Consider the following 17,085-nt stretch of genomic DNA (forward strand, 5'->3'; position numbering starts at 1 on the left):
AGTGGCTGGCCAGCTAACCAAGCCCCCGGCAGGGCACGCCGGGGTGGTGGCGGGGCCGGCCCGGGACCTCCACGCTGCAGGCCGCGAAACTGGCAGCCCGGGAGCGGCCGCCGCGCCGGGGTGAGGCGGGCGGGGAAGCGCCCCGGGTCCCGGATCCCGACGGGAAGGACTGCGCCGACGGCCGAGGCCCTGGGCGGGCCGGTGCTCGCGGGGCCCGGCTCTCCTCCAGGCGGCGCCGAGCGCGCAGTTCGTGGTTCCCGGAGGCGGCCGCGGGGCGGCGCTGCGCCCCTTCCCGCCGCTCGGCCGCCTGGCCCCCAGGCCCGCCCGCCGCGGGCGCTCTGCCGGCTCCCAGTCGGCGGCCCCGGGCGCGGAGCGCAGGATGCACTGCTTCGGCGCCGAGTACCAGGTCAGTGTCCGCATCTGGCCCCCCGGGGAAGGGACCGCGGGGGAAGGCACCGCGGGGGAAAGCTCAGGTCCCCTCCTGCATGCACCTGCCCTGCCGGGACGCTTCCGCCTCCCCCAATCCTCAGGGATAACCCCCCGCCCCGGCGCCGCTGAGTGCTGGGGACACCTGGCGAGGAGGACCTCGGACCCCACTGAAGTGCTGGGGCAGAGGCGCGGGAGAGGCTGGCCTCGGAGCGCGAACTTGGGGCCGCCTCCAGGTGCACCTCCGGGGAAGGACTTGGCGACTGGGAATTCACAAACGCTCCGCAAGAGCAGGTGTTTCACAGGCTCCCAGGAAAGCTTAGGCCGCCACGTTGGAAAAAAAAAAAACAATCGAGCAGTCTTCGAGTAAGTTTGGGTTCAGTTTCCAGGCTGGGATCCATACCATTATTTATCCTCTTTTTCTAAACTCTCTCCCTTCTTTTTCTGGAAGGTTTCTGCAGAGAGAACCCCCAGGGAAAGAGAGTGGCGACCTCAGATTTATAGGAAATGCACAGATACGATATGGTTATCCCTGTTCTTTCTCTTTTGGACTGGTTTGGTAAGTGTGGGTGCTTGGCAGGGAAAAGCCCAGAGCGTGTGCGCGTGTCCCGAAATAACTGTGTCCCAAATGTAAATTGCTCCCCTAGTACTTTCCCTGGGGAAGCCCAGGGCTCCCGGGAGCTACCAGGTTAAAGTCTGTGGTGCAATGAGAGACATCTACCAATACTGCAGAATAAACATCAGTCCTGGAGAATTCTTGTCAGGTATCTCCTAACCTCGTCGACTTACTGAATGGGAGAGGCTGTCTTCCTGCCGCAGGCCACGTTCTAAGGGAATACTCCATTAGCAGATGAGAATCACCGTTTGCATCCGGCTTGTTATTTAATAGACCAGTGTGTGGTCTCATTATCCGAGCTCGCTGCTTGGAAATTCTTTTACTGTCTCAGCCCCCAAAATAAAATATTCCTCAAGTGTTTGCGGTTCCTCTAACATAGGAAAATCCAGGGTGAGCCTAGAAATATGTTACTCATACTTTAGCTGAGCATAACACCCACCCTCCTGGTATGTGGGGTTTAGCAGCTAACAGGGAAACAGGCCTTTGATTTAAACCCTCTAGTTAGAGAATAATTTCCCCCCACTCCAGCTTCCAGGTGTGTAGGATTGCTGGTCGACCTCATCCGGCTGTGCCATTTCAGTCCTGGGAGAGTCTCTTGGAAGCTGAATGTTGGTGCTTCAGTGCATATTTTAGAGTCGTAGGTAACAGCAGAAAAAGGCTCGCTCAACTACTTCCAAGAGCATGTTCGTGAAACCATGCATTCCAGATTGAGGCATGCTGTTTGCTGCATGGTAAATGATTAATTTATAAAGCTCGATAATAGCTACCAGATACTAATTACCTTTGTTGAAAAGAATTCTGTTTGAATGACTCGAATATAGTGTTTGTTCCTCTTTCCAAGTAAGAAAGGTATTTGTGCAGTTGTTGGCTTTACCAACTGGTTACAGACACAGGGGAAGGTTGGGCTTTGAAGGTGTAACTGAATGTTCTGGGTGTCTAAATCATGGCCGTTGGAGCTCTCCGCTAGGAGCTGAGAGAAACTACACCTCCTCCTTAACTTCCCACAGATGCCCGTGTTTCTAGCCGGGTCTGCTATTGCATAAATGCAGGGACCAGCTATCCTGCCTGCACCTGGCTGCTTGGACCTCCGGCTGTTAATGTTACTTGGTGATCTTCCCTAGCCCTCATGGCTACCAGACTCTCAGCCCGACAGCTGTCTGGGGAGAGGGTTCGTAGATGGCCCATCACAGCCTGAAGAATTATGAACCATCTGAGAGGTGGCACAGAGCTGGAAACTGCTTTAAAATTACATGTCATTTGCAAAATCAGTCTGAAGGCTTCAATATGCCCACATTCTCTTTACTGTATTAAATTTGAATAATGAGAGTCCTTCCTTAGCTGACTGGCTTTTAGTATCTTTTGCGACATTTTTAAACCACAGATATTTAAAACAGGGCAAAGAGTGTTTTTCCTGTCTCTGCTCTTCAGCTTCCTGGTCTTGTGAACTGACCGGTGACGGGGCACATGCTGGACTGGATTATTGGTGGTGCTGCCCTGAGTTAGGGTTGGACAAAGGAGGTTAGGGGTGAGGGGCCAGAATTGGAAGCAGGGACAGTCTGTTGCAAATAGAAAGACTACCAGTCTTTGTTTATATTTGCATAAGACACATAGAAGAGAGCGTCTCAAAACCTGGACCATCTCTGTCTCTACTTACCTCTCCAGAGTCCTCTCCCTCCTTGCCCTCTCCTTCTTGTCTTTTAAGACTCCATTTTCTAGATCTCCCCGGCACAGTTGACAGTGACCTTGGTAGACCCACCCTACCTGGTATACACACCTACCGTATCACCTATCTTATGGACTTGCTATTGTGTGTTTGAAATTAGAACAAATTTTCGATGGTTTAAAGTAGTAATTGTAAGGCAGGGACTCAGGGGTACCCAAATCCCTCCTTCCCCCCTAAGAAAAAACCTCCCACTTCTCCCCACAACCTTCCAAGGGAGAGATTAACATAAAGAATGCTAGTAAATGGGAACGGTCACTTCCTTATTAGCTCTCTGGAGAACTGGGCAGAAACAGACGACCCCTTTCCTCCCTCTAAACCCAAACCCAATCAGGATCTTAGCTGGAAGGGCAGGGGAGGAGCAATGCGGGGCTGGGTCAGCCTGCTGTGCCGGCCACGTGGGCACACCGTCAAACCCACACCCGCAGCCTGTAAGTAAAGGGGGAATGACCTGTCTGCCAGCACAGGTGACGCACTCGTCCTGGAGTCTGACCACGGCAAGTGCTGGGGGCGTTCGAGGGGCAGAGAGCCTCCTTCCCAGGAGGCCAGTGATTCCTGAGCCCTGAGCCGCGCCTGTCTTCTAGGCTCAGTTCCTTGAGGATGGGGACTTGAGGTTGTTCACCTTTCTGTCCTCCAGCAACAGAGCCGCTGGCACACAGTGGGCACTTGAAGACTGCTATCTTGATTTCTTAATTAGTAGGGAATGCAGAATGTCTGAAACCTATTTCACTTTGGGGTGATATACCTTTGGAACATATGGTATCAACACCATATTTTATTGAATGGTGTACGGTATCCCCTCTCCTGGAATGAGGCTGTCGTTACCACCTATTAAATGGTGTTGTCTGCATTGCATGTTGGGAAACTTACAGCTCTGTGTTATAGAAGATACATACTCAGCCCTGGTAGAAGGCCTGCCGATGCGTATTAATGGAACCATCATTTGAGCTGAAATTTCAAATATCCCACATTCGTTATGAAATTAAAGAAAAGTGACTATAGATTGCAAGATGTTCTTGTCCAGCAGAATACGAAGATTCTTTATTTTGTGTGTTTTAAGCACTTATTCCATTTTCACGCTCGTTATGAACAGTATTTTTGTACATGTCAGCTGCGTTGCCTCTGCCCCTGAGGGTCGGAGTGCCCTAAATATAAGACAGAAAGAAAAAGGGAGAGCGAGGGAGAGGGAGGAAGGGGAGGAAAGTCAGAGAAAGAAGTAGTACAGCCCTGGTGCACTTGGTAAACCAAGAACCTCGAGGGGAAAAGCACTGAGTTGTCCTGGTGAAGTGAGGCCAAGAGGGAAAAATGACAGACGCTAGGAGAAGACGGCGAGAAGTGCAAAGAGGGGAGAAAATGGAGAGAACTCTGTGTCGGCGTTTTAGAACGTTCTCCCTACCCACCCTGTTCACACAAGTAGCACATGAGCAGCTTCCTAACTCATTTGAGTCATTGACGTTGTTGCTGAAGGAGAGCAGTGCAGTGACGCTGGGGGATTCATTTTCACCTGGTTCCATTTTATATCAGCATCTGCAGGGATGTGGGGGACCATGTTTTCAGCACGTTGGCCAGGCTTTCACATGCCACCTGGATGGGTTTTGCCAGGTGTTCATCATGGGCTACTCGGTGGCGGCGGGAGCCACGGGAAGACTCCTCTTCGGCTATGACAGCTTTGGCAACGTGTGTGGCAAGAAGAACTCCCCAGTAGAAGGAGCCCCTCTTTCAGGGCAGGACATGACCCTAAAAAAGTAAGTATTCAAGGGGCTGGCCCGATGGCGTGGTGGTTAAGTTCACGCTCTCTGCTTCAGTGGCCCAGGGTTCATGGGTTCAGATCCTGGGGGCAGACCTACACACCGCTAATCAAGCCATGCTGTGGCAGTGTCGCACGTGCGAAACAGAGGAAGTCTGGCACAGATGTTAGCTCAGCGACAATCTTCCTCAAGTAAAAAGAGGAAGATTGGCAACCGATGTTAGCTCAGGGCCAATCTTCCTCACCAAAATAAAAAAGTATTCAAGTAAGTCCCCAACCTATACAAGGGCTATATTTCAAAATCTTGTATAAATTAGTCATGTTGAGCCTGGAAGCTGTTTTCCCATTCAAAACTCTTTCAGCCCATCTCTTAAAGAGGGAGGCATATATGTGGTAAGAAGGACATGGGTTTTAGAATCAGCCAGTCCTAAGTTCAAATTCAGCCTCTGCTGCTTTTCAGCAGTGTCACCTTGGACAGAGTACTTAACCTCTATGAGCCAGGTTTTCAACTTTTTAAACTGGTTATTGCACCCACCTCGCAAGGTTGTTTTGAGGATCGGCTCAGCCACTGCATGAGCTAAGGTTTAGTAAAGGTTAGTTGTTACAGTGATTCATAGTGAGTTAAATCCTGTTGCCAATTGTACTCCATCCACAGTATTGTCTCTAAGCAGAATACCTGGCTTGCACTGGGAATGCTGGGGGCTGTGTCTCACTTCCTCCTCAGTCTACACTCTCAACTCTGGTGCTGTGATGTCACGTTTTTCCTCCTCTGACTCCAACACAGAAACAGGAAGGGGAGAGAAGAGACAGAAATCCAGAGGGGAGAGAAATCCCTGGCTGTGACTTTCTACGATGGAGACTGCCTCCTAGTAACTTTTGAGGCTTGATAATCAAAAGCAGCTCCCAGGAGAGAAATCTTAAGGGTCTAAATAGGTCCTGAATGTAAGTTTGGAGTCACCGAATATGAATCTCAGACCAAGCGTTTTCTGTCCTTGAATGTCACTCCTGAGGACGGTGGCTTTGCGTTGCTGGACGTGGATTGCCTGGGGTCATTGCCCACCTCCCCAGTGGCTGCACAGTGCAGCAGCAAGGGTCTCCTGAGTTTTCTGGCTCTCAAACTGGGAGGCAGAGGGAGGAGCAAACCTTTAATTCAGAGCCTCTGGCCCCTCCTTTCCACTTCTCTCTTCCCTGGGTTCAGCTAGTCTCTGAGGTATAGTTGAACGCTCTTGGGTGCAAAAATGCCTTCTGTGGACTTCACTGAGCAGTTTCTGCACTGGCCTGATGTGGCAATCCACGGGCAGTTGAATCAATCCCCTCCCTTCCTCAGTGACTTCCTAAGTTAACTCCCTAGTGTTCTCCCCCAGAAAATGCTGAATCTGGAAAAGGAAAGTTGTGTTAACATTTGAGTATGCTTCCCAAGCTGCGCAACTCCCTAGATGACCCCCAGGAGGCATGCTACATGTTAAATTATGCTGAAGCATTTGATTATAAAAGTTTGCGTTAATTATTCCCATATTTGATAGCACGCGGATATTTTTTAAAGCCCGCAGTGAAACCCAAGGAGTGGAAATGCTCTAAAACATTATCTGTTTGATCTATCTCCTAGACACGTGTTCTTTATGAATTCCTGCAACCTGGAGGTGAAAGATGTGAGGCTCAGTTCCACTGTCCTCTGTGTGTCCAGCTGTCCTGAAGAGCAGCTTGATACCCTGGAAGAGGTTCAGCTCTTTGCAAACAACAGTGGTAGGTACCGAGGGACGGGCTCCCTCTTTCCCCTGAGGCTGGGAACCACGGTGGGGTAACCCGTGCAGACCTAGACCAGATAACTTACCCTGACCCTCCTTTCTCTGCAAAGCTGGAAATCGCCCTTCCTTGTGGGTGCCTCTTCATGTGTGGAAAAGGCTGTAAACATTTTCTCTTGAGCTTGTTCAATTTCACTCTGGTTTATCTGGAATTTATCTGAAACCCTAGCTGTTCTCTGCTCACTGCCAGGGAATAGTCTTCCGTAGAGAACACAGAGTAGATGACAGACATTTATGGCCTGCAGGCAGGGTCAGACGGAGGTCAGAGAGCTGTGTGCCCGGGGCCCATCCAGTCCTAGAGAGGCGCCCACAGGCTTCGGAGTGAATTGCCAACAAGTATGTTCTTTCATTAAAATGTTGGGTACTTTCACCGACCAGTGGGATAGTCATAAGTGGTAGCAAACGTTTGAGTAACTGAAGTACCTTGTTCTGAGCCCACTTTTCAGGTTTATGTTACAAGGACTAAACAACCAAAAGAAAGTAAAGGGAATTTGAGGCAACTTACTGCAAATTTTATCTGCCTGTGAAATAGTACGCCAGATTTTTTAAAGATTAATTGCAAGGCTGAGTTAAAAATATCAAGCCTATCCAATTAATATCTTCAAATAAACTTCAAATCATTTTAGTACCAATCATATAGCTTTTAGTTTTGGATTTGGGGTTTTGGAGAAAGAGGAAGAGAGGACCTAACTTGACCTCAGATGGTATGCTAATTCTTTTGTATTTAGGTCACCCATAGGCCTGTTTTCTAAATCTGAGTGACTTATTCTGTCTCTCTCCCGGGTTTGTAAAATGACTATGATTTCCTTACCGGCTCCACTAGAAAGATGGGCACAATATGGGAAGATGGTACAGTCTGTGTGTCTTCTGCTTCCAGGGTCCTTCCTGTGTGTTTATAGCTTGAATTCCTTCAACTACACCCAGAATCCAAATGCAGGCTCCTTGTGCCCCAGTCTGCCAGTCCCTCCAAGGTAAAAGCTTCCGTACTTTTTCCTTATCCATCAACAAAAGTTATTGGGTGCCTGGTGCGTGTCTGTTACTCTTCTAGGTATTGTGTGAAGCACAAAGGAGGTATATCGGGTAGAGCCCCTGCCTGCAGGGAGCTTACAGTCTGGAGGAGGCCAGGGGTAAACAAGGAGGGACTGTTTGCAATATACATAATGGACAATGGATTAGGAACCAGGATAAATAAGGAGAGAACAAACAAGAAAGATACACATAGTCTGCAGTGACAACACTAGAGCTAGCAAAAGTAATATATGAATTATTACCAAATGAGTGGTTTTACAAAGTTGTCGGTGTGTATTTTTTCCACTCCAACTATTTTATTACGAAGTAGAAATTGTTTACTTTTGCTTTTTTATTGCAACCAGACATTGTTAGTTTGTATAGTTCTAGATTTGTCCATAAGAAACAGACCTGGGTAAGCAAGGCCAAGTGTCCATGATACCTTTCTTCTCATTGAGAACAGAAAACAGGTCCTTCTCAAGAATAGCACTCAGTGAGCTCCTGTCAGAGTCTTATTTATCCCTATCAACTAGGGTAGTACTGGCACATAGGAGGCACCTTATAAACATCTGTAGAATAAGGCTGTAATGAGGAAGCAGTGGTTGCATTGCCATGGTAGATGGTTTGTATTTGAGCCACTGAGAAGGCTAAGGGGAAAAATACAGTTAATAATCATTGCCACCATCAGGATGCTGAGGTGTGATGAAGGAAAACTTCGATTATTTTGCATTGACCTTCTTTTGAAAATTCTAAGTATGTTTACCATGAATGAGACCTCTTTGCAAAATCCCTGAGAAATACTGATGATTTAAGCAGAACAAGGCCTTTTGCCAACTGTCTAATTCAGTGTTTATCACACTCTTGGTTGGGACCCACAGTAAGAAATTTATTGTGTCACAACCCCAGTATACACGCACCTCCATCGTACATACTTACGTATACGAAGCAGAAAGAGAAGTCTCACAAAACCAGATTGCCCTTAACTGCACATGATTCACCCTAACAGTTCCTGTTCTCTTTAACTTTTTTAAAAAAGAAATTTAGTTCAGGATTTCAGTAATTTCTAACAGGTTGCGAGTACAGCTTGAAAAATGCTGAATAGCAGGTGCTAAAAAAAGAAAAAAAAGGGGATAGGTTTTAACTGAATAGGAGGAAGAATATAGTTAACCATTCTTGTGGTATTCTTTTCTAAAATAAATACTTTGTGTTATAAGTAATTGAAAGAGGAAAGAATTATTTGCCAAGGAGAGTACCAGTTCCATTTTTCTGTAATTTTTTTTTTTTAAGATTGGCACCTGAGCTAACATCTGCTGCCAATATTTTTCTTTCTTTCTTTCTTCTTCTCCCCAAAGCCCCTCAGTACGTAGTTGTATATTCTAGCTGTGGGTCCCTCTGGTTGTGCTATGTGGGACGACACCTCAGTCTTGATGAGCGGTGCCATGTCTGCACCCAGGATCCGAACCGGCAAAACCCTGGGCTGCCAAAGTGGAACGCACGAACTTAACCACTCAGCCACGGGCCCAGCCTCGTTAATATTTTTTCAATTCTGGTTTTGTCATATATCATAAGTACGTCTCAATGAAACACAACTGAACCCAGGGGAAAAAAACTACAATATTTTAGCAGGTTGAAAGAAAATTATTTAACAGTTAAAGAGAAGAATTTTTTTTTTAAACTTTATACGCTTTGACCAACGTGTCCCCATTGCCTCCTCCACTCTTGGCCACCACCATTCTGTTAGAGAAGAGCTTCTAGATTGACTATTTAGAGTCCATATATAAGTAAGATCCTGCGTATTTGCCTTTTGAGAAAGACTTTTTAAAGAACACTATTTGTAACTGTGCCTGCAGAAGGAATTGAGAGAGAATGGAATTTTTAAGGTTGTTTATCTAACCAGAGCCGGATAAACTCCCCTCTTACTGTAAAGGGACGGCGACTGTAATTCCATGGGAAGCTTATATCTTGATGTTACTGATGATACTAGAGAACTTTTATTGAGTTTTTGATATTTGCCGGGTACTTTTGTAAGCTCTTGACGTGTATTCACTTATTTGGACCTCACCTAACCTCTGTGTTGTAGGCGTTGTTTTCATCCCTATTTTACAGCTGAGAAAACTGATGCAGAGACAGGTTAAGGTCGTACAACCAGCAAGTGGAAGAGCTGGAATTCAAAACCAAACAGCGTCCGTATTTGTTTATGTGATTCAAAACAAACAGTCGACGCTTCATTGGTTTTATTTTGCCTGGCAAATGTCCTCCTTAGGCTCACACCAAGCTGGCGGAAAAGTCCCACACCATGTGCCCTAGGGTCACCATCTTTTCTACCAATCGACCACTCCTAGTCCTTTCACTCCTTAAATGCAGACTTTTCCAATACTAACTTTTCCAGTGAAGACAAAACTGCTGATTGACTGGCCTTTCTTGGATGGAGTTAGGGAGATAGAAATAGGCTTGAGGGCTCCGTTTCCTTTTCCTGCACAAACGTTTGTTTGTTTTAAGATGGAAATTATCGTATTTATCATGGAAGAATAGTGCCAAGAGTGAAAAGCTTGAAAACATGAGAAGTGTGGCTATATGGCCCAGGAACATTTTCTAAATACCTCTTTTTGACTAAACCAGTTGTTTCTTCTTCCTCCGTCGATCACGTGAGGTGTAACACACCCTTTTAGAGCAGCGGCTGAATATCAAGAAGGTTTGTGTACCTATGAATGAGCTTTTAAGAGCAGTAAAAAAATACTGCAGAAGATAACAAGCGTATCTTTTTCCCTTTGGTGTTCAATGAAATATTGTATTTTGAGTCTCCTGTGTATTTAAAATCTAAAAGACTTGGGGTTTTCCCTCTAGTATATTCTAGTTCCAGCCTCCCACACAGGTGCCCATGGATGTCACCGAATTGTTTCCTTGGATGAATTCCACATACAGGGTCATCTGAATATACAGTCAGCTCTCCAAATTACTTCCTGCACATTTGAGTGGCTTTGCTGGTGGGGAGAGGAAAAGCAGAAGTGGGGAAGAAACCACAGTTTGTGGCCGAAAGATACATCCCTTGCCCCAGCTAATGAAGCACTCAGTGGGCAGCTGGTCAACCACCCAGCAGGGGTGACCCACAGTTTGTGCCTCTCTGTGTCACCCTCAGGGCTAAGATAGGCCATTCTTTACCAGCACAGCATTATTAAATGCCTAAAAATCACCCTAGTTGACAAAATTAAGGTCTTACGGAGAACTGTGCTTGAAGAAAAACAAATAAAATAACATTCAATCTATATCTGACCATATTTTTCAGAAACACTAAATGAAAGGTCAGAAAACATTTGCTTTCAAAACAATTCAGATTCATTGGTGTTAAGATTGTTTAGTAATAAAAAAGAAAAAGAAATTCGAGGTTTAAAAATTGGAAAGCAGGAGGTAAAATTACTACTCTGCAGTTGTTAAGAAAATTAATTGAAAAACTAAAAATGGTAAGAAAACTTATTTAGATGGCAGGGAACGAGATTAATGTACAGAAATCTGTAGGACTCATATATTTTTTAAAAGACTCCTTTTACTGCAACAAGAAAAATATATACAAAAGCACAAAAGTGCCTAGAAATAAATTTAAGAAGAAGTGTACAACAAAGAAAACTTTAGGGGCTGGCCCGGTGGTGCAGTGGTTAAGTGTGCACGTTCCACTTCAGCGGCCTGGGGTTTGCCGGTTTGGATCCTGGGTGCAGACCTGGCACTGCTTGGCAAGCCATGCTGTGGTATGCATCCCATATATAAAGTGCAGGAAGATGGGCATGGATGTTAGGTCAGGGCCAGTCTTCCTCAGCAAAAAGAGGAGGCTTGGGGGCAGATGTTAGCTTGGGGCTAATCTTCCTCAAAAAAAAAAAAAAAAAATTTAATAAGTTCCTGAGGTACAAGCAAAACTTGAACAGATGGAAAGATAGACTGTGTTCTTGATAGTATGACTCAATGTTATAAAGATGTCATTTCTCCAAAAGTAGAGCTATACATTTATCATGATTACAATAAAAATGGGATTTTTCAGTAACTAGATAAGCTGATTTGAAAGTTTGTAAAGAAAATTTAAAGGAAAAAAAACAAGAATGACCAAGAAAAACCTGAAAAAGAAAAACTAAGAGGACTAGCCCTTCCAGTTTTTAAAACATATGATAAAGTTTAATAATTAGAATACTGTAGTACTAGTTCATGTGTAGAAAGATCAGTGGAAGACATTAGATAATCCAGGAATAGACCCAAATGCTTACGGGAATTTAGTACGTGCTAAAAGTGGCATCTCATATAAGTGACAAAAAGATGGACTATCAACAAGTGGTGTTGGGACAACTGGGCAGGCATTGGGGGAAAGCTGGATCCATACCCTGTGCCTTTTATGAATAAATTCCAAATGGATGAAAGATTTTAATGTGTAAAGTGAAATCAGAAAGTACTAGAAGCCATGGGAGAATTATTTTATGACCTGTGAGTAACGAAGGCTTCTAACTATGGCTTAAAACTCAGAAGACATAAATTTAAAAATTGATAAATTTGGCTGCATTAAAATCAAACATTTCTGGGCTGGCCCCATGGCCAAGTGGTTAAGTTTGCATGCTCCAATCCGGCGGCCCAGGGTTTCACCAGTTCAGATCCTGGGCACAGACATGGCACTGCTCATCAGGCCACGTTGAGGCGGCGTCCCACATGCCACAACTAGAAGGACCACAACTAAAATATATATACAACTATATACTGGGGAGATTTGGGGAGAAAAAAAAAAAGAAGATTGGCAACAGTTGCTCAGGTGCCAATCTTTAAAAAAAAACAACAAAATTTCTGCATGACAAAAACACTAGAAGCGAAATTAACAGGTAAATAAGTTACAGTTCATATAAAAAAGTTTGATTTGTCTAACTTATAAAAGGTTTTACTAATCAACTTTTAATAGACCAATATCTCAATATGAAAATGAAATAATGATATGAGTAGATGCATTAAAGAAAAAGCGTAATGTTTCTAAACTATACTAAAAGAGACTGGACCTCCCTCATGATAGAGGAGATTCCATTAAGACTCTAATGTTTTTACCTCGTAGACTGGCAACATCTAAAGGTTTGATAATATGCTGTATTGGCAAGGGTATGGGGAAGTAAGGACTTTCATCCATTGTGGAGGCAGCGTCCCCAGGAGGGCAATTCATTGATATTCATCAGTGATGAATGTGCATACCTTTTAATCAAGCATTTCTGCTTCTAGAAATTTAATCTACAGGCCTACTTTTACCAGGGTGAAATGACATTTGTGCAAGGTTATTCACTGCAGTGTTTGTAATAGTGAAAGATGGAAAACAATCTAAATGATTGTCAATAGAAGCTGCTTAAATGATGGTATATCATTTAATGTAACACCATTTAGCCTTTTTTTTCATAAGAGACTAGCAAGCTAGGAATAGCTGAGAACTTTCTCGGTCTGATAAAAGGCACCTATGAGAAATCTACAGTTAATGTTATACTCAATGGTGAGCTATTGAATGCTTTCCACCTAAGATTAGAAACAAAGCAAGGATGTCTGCTCTCACCACTTCCACACAACGTTGTAATGGAGGTCCTGGGAACTGCAATAAAGTAAGAAAAAGAAATAGAAAGGAAGAAATGAAACCATCTTTATTTACAGATGAACTAACTTTTTACATAGAAAATCCAAAGGAATCTACAAAATACTAAGTAAATTTAGCAAAGTTGTAAGATACGAGACCAAATTGTATTTGTATATACCAGCAGCATTTAGGAAATAATTTTTTTTTTTGAGGGATATTAACCCTGAGCTGACATCTGCCACCAATCTTCCTCTTTTTGCTGAGGAAGGTTGTCCCTGAGCTAACATCTGTGCCCATCTTCCTCTACTTTATATGTGGGACTCCTGCCACAGCATGGCTTGATGAGCAGTGCATAGGTCTGTGCCCAGGATCCAAACTGGCAAACCCCAGGCCGTCAAAGTGGAGTGCAGCCACTGGGCCGGCCCCAGGAAATAATTTTTTAAGTACGTCTTCAGCAGCATCAAAAAATATAGAATACTTAGGAATAAATTTCATAGAAGACATGGAAGATGTCAACTGAAAACTTCAAGCCATTGCTGAGAGAAATTAAATACCTAAATGAGTAGAGAAAAATACCTTATTCATGAATTGGAAGTTTTTAATATTGTTAGGATTTCACTTCTCCCTAAATTTAATATTCACTTCTCCCTAAACTTTAATATTGTTAGGATTTCACTTCTCCCTAAATTGTTCTTTAGAGTCAACACAATCCTCCATATATAATTTTTGTAGAAACTGACAAGTTTATTCGACTTATTCTACTTAGGGTCACAAAAAATTCTTGAAGAAGAAAAGATTCAGGAGTTATTATAAAGTTACAGCGATTAAGACAGTGTGGTATTGGAATGAGGATAGACAAATAGACAAGTGGATCAGAATGGAGAGTCCAGAAATAGAACTACATATCCGTGGTCAATGATTTTGGATGAAAGTACCAAGTCAGTTTCATGAGGAAAAGAAGTCTTTTCAACAAATGGGGCTGACGTAAGCGGAAAGACATTGGGGGAAAAATGACTCTGGGTCATTTTGTATGAGGACTCTTATCCCATACCACACACAAAAAGTAATTTGAGATATATCTTGGACCTAACATAAGAGCTAAAACAATAAAGCTTCCAGAAGAATATCTTTGACACCTTGAAGTAGGCAAAGATTTCTTTGAGAGGACACAGAAAGCACTATACATAAAAGAAACAAAAATGATACTGTGGACTGCATCAAAACTAGAAAGTTCCATTCATCTAAAGACACCATTGAGAAAATGAAAAGAAAAAAAGCAAGACTGAGAGAGAATGTCACAATACATATCTATGACAAATGCTTAAACCCAGAATATGTAAAGAATTTCTTTAAGGGTCTATAATCTTTTCTTGTAAAGGGCCAGATAGTAAATATTTAGACTTTGTGGACTGTAGAATCTCACGGGCAACTGTTTAATTCTGCCACTGTAGTGCAAAAGCAGCCATAGAAAATACATAAATACGTGGGCTGTGCTCTGTTCCAATAAAGCTTCATGTACAAAAACAGGTGGTGGGCTGAATGCGGCTGACCCCTACTTTAATCAATAACAAAAAGACAAATAGCTCCATAAAACTGGGCAAAAACTTGAACAGACACTTCTTCAAAAGAAGATATACAAACAACCAATAGGTGCATGAAAAGATGCTTGCCATCAGGAAAATGCAAATAAAAGCACAATGAGATATCAACCACACCCCAACGAGAAGGGCTACCATTTTAAAAATTAACAATACCAAGTGCTGGTGAGGATATAGAACAAGAACCCTCATACATTGCTAGTGGGAGTGTAAATAGTGCAGCCACTTTGGGAAAAGTTTGGTGTTTCTTATAAAGCTAAGCATGCACTTACTATATGACGCAACAATTCCACTCCTAGGTATTTACTCAAAGAAATGAAAATGTACATCCATAAAAATATTTGTGTACAAATGTTAATAGCAGCTTTTTATTTGAGGAAGATTAGCCCTGAGCTAACGTCCACTGCCAATCCTCCTCTTTTTGCTGAGGAAGATTGGCCCTGAGCTAACATGTGTGCCCATCTTCCTCTATTTTATATGTGGGACACCTGCCACATAATGGCTTGATAAGTGGTGTCTATGTCCACGCCCAGGATCCAAACCGGTGAACCCTGGGCTGCCGAAGCAGAGCATGCAAACTTAACCACTGTGCTACCGGGCTGGCCCCAATAGCAGCTTATTTTTTTTTAATAACTTTTATTAAAAATACTATTTAGTGTAATTTCTTTCAGGCTGTAGTCCCAGGGGATGGTGCTTTGTGTTTTTTTGTTTTGAGTTCATAATAGTTTACATCTTTATGAAATTTCAGTTCATTATTTCTTGTCTGTCATCACATAAGCGCTTGCCTTCATCCCCTGTGTCCACCCCTCCACCCCACTTCCCCTGGTAACCACTGAACTGTTTTCTTTGTCCATGTGTTTGTTTATATTCCACATATAAGTGAAATCATACGGTGTTTGTCTTTCTCTGTCTGGCTTATTTTGCTTAGCATAATTCCCTCCAGCTCCACCCATGTTGTTGCAAATGGGATGATTTTGTCTTCTTTCATGGCTGAGTAGTATTCTGTTGTATATATATCCACATCTTCTTTATCCAGTCATCAGTTGATGGGCACTTGGATTGTTTCCATGTCTTGGTTATTGTGACTAGTGCTGCAGTGAACATAGGGGCACATATGTTACTTTGGATTGTTGATTTCAACTTGTTTGGGTAGATACCCAGTAGCAGGACAGCTGGGTCATATGGTAGTTTTATTTTTAGTTTTTTGAGGAATCTCCATACTGTTTTCCATAGTGGCTGCATCAGTTTGCATTCCCACCAGCAGTGTATGAGAGTTCCCTTCTCTCCACACCCTCTCCAACATTTGCTATTTTTAGTCTTAATGATTATAGCCATTTTAACAGGTGTAAGGTGGTATCTTAGTGTAGTTTTGATCTACATTTCCCTGATGGTTAGTGACATTGAACATCTTTTCATCTGTTTTTTGGCCATCTGTATATCTTCTTTGGAAAAATGTCTGTTCATATCCTCTGCCCATTTTTTGATCCGGCTGTTTGTTTTTTTGTTCAGTTGTGTGAGTTCCGTGTACGGAGTTCCGGAGTTCCGGAGTTCCGAGTTACGGAGATTAACCCCTTGTTGGATATATGATTTGCAAATATTTTCTCCCAATCGGTGGGTTGTCTTCTTGTTTTGTTCCTGGTTTCTTTTGCTTTGCAGAAGCTCTTTAGTCTGATGAAGTTCCACTTGTTTATTTTTTCTTTTGTTTCCCTTGTCTGAGACGACATGGTATTCCAAAAGATCCTTTGAAGTTCCATGTCAAAGAGTGTACTACCTATATTATCTTTCAGGAGTTTTATGGTTTCAGGCCTTATCTTCAAGCCTTCAATCCATTTTAAGTTAATTTTTGTGTATGATGTGAGATAACGGTCTGTTTTCATTCTTTTGCATGTGGCTGTCCAATTTTCCCAGCACCATTTATTGAAGAGACTATGTTTTCTCCATTGTATGTTCTTGGGACCTTTGTCAAAGATTAGCTGTCCGTAGATGTGCTGTTTTATTTCTGGGCTTTCCGTTCTGTTCCATTGATCTATGTGCCTGTTTTTGTACCAGTACCATGGTGTTTTGATCATTATGGCTTTGTGGTACATTTTGAAGTCAGGGATTGTGATGCCTCCAGCTTTGTTCTTTTTTTTCAGTATTGCTTTAGCACTTCGGGGTCTTTGCCCCATATGAATTTCAATATTCTTTGTTCTATTTTCGTGAAGAATGTCATTAGGATTCTGATTGAGATTGCATTGAATCTGTAGATTGCTTTGGGTAGTATGGACATTTTAATTATGCTTATTCTTCTAATCCATGTGCATGGAATCTGTCTCCATCTCTTTATGTCATCATCTATTTCTTTCAATAATGTCTTATAGTTTTCATTGTATAAATCCTTCACTTTCTTGGCTAAATTTCTTCCTAGATACTTTATTCTTTTTGTTGCTATTGTAAATGGAATTTTATTCTTGAGTTCTCTTTCTGTGAGTTCGTTATTAGAGTATAGAAACGCAACTGATTTCTGTAATTTGACTTTGTACTCTGCAACTTTACTGTAGTTGTTAATTATTTCTAATAGTTTTCCTATGGATTCTTTAGGGTTTTCTATATATAA

The 17,085-nt window shown here is 43.0% G+C and overlaps 1 protein-coding gene across 13 annotated transcripts in view; it reads left to right on the plus strand.

Annotated features, from left to right (window-relative positions):
- Window positions 1-207: 207 nt before the first annotated feature.
- Window positions 208-17,085, plus strand: part of SLC44A3 (solute carrier family 44 member 3) — an 80,732-nt gene continuing 63,854 nt past the window's right edge. For 10 of the 13 annotated variants that reach the window (XM_070486872.1, XM_070486873.1, XM_070486875.1 and 7 more), the window contains exons 1-5: window positions 252-406; window positions 878-985; window positions 4,365-4,507; window positions 6,116-6,252; window positions 7,189-7,282. In XM_070486872.1, coding sequence (XP_070342973.1) covers window positions 380-406; window positions 878-985; window positions 4,365-4,507; window positions 6,116-6,252; window positions 7,189-7,282 — 509 coding nt within the window. In that variant the 5' untranslated portion in view covers window positions 252-379. Of the gene's footprint in view, window positions 407-662; window positions 793-877; window positions 986-4,364; window positions 4,508-6,115; window positions 6,253-7,188; window positions 7,283-17,085 lie in introns of all 13 variants that reach the window. The other 3 variants (XM_044749607.2, XM_070486879.1, XM_070486876.1) reach the window with 1 other exon arrangement.

Source organism: Equus asinus, chromosome 16, assembly GCF_041296235.1.
Source record: "Equus asinus isolate D_3611 breed Donkey chromosome 16, EquAss-T2T_v2, whole genome shotgun sequence".
In the NCBI taxonomy this organism is placed as follows: Eukaryota; Metazoa; Chordata; class Mammalia; order Perissodactyla; family Equidae; genus Equus; species Equus asinus.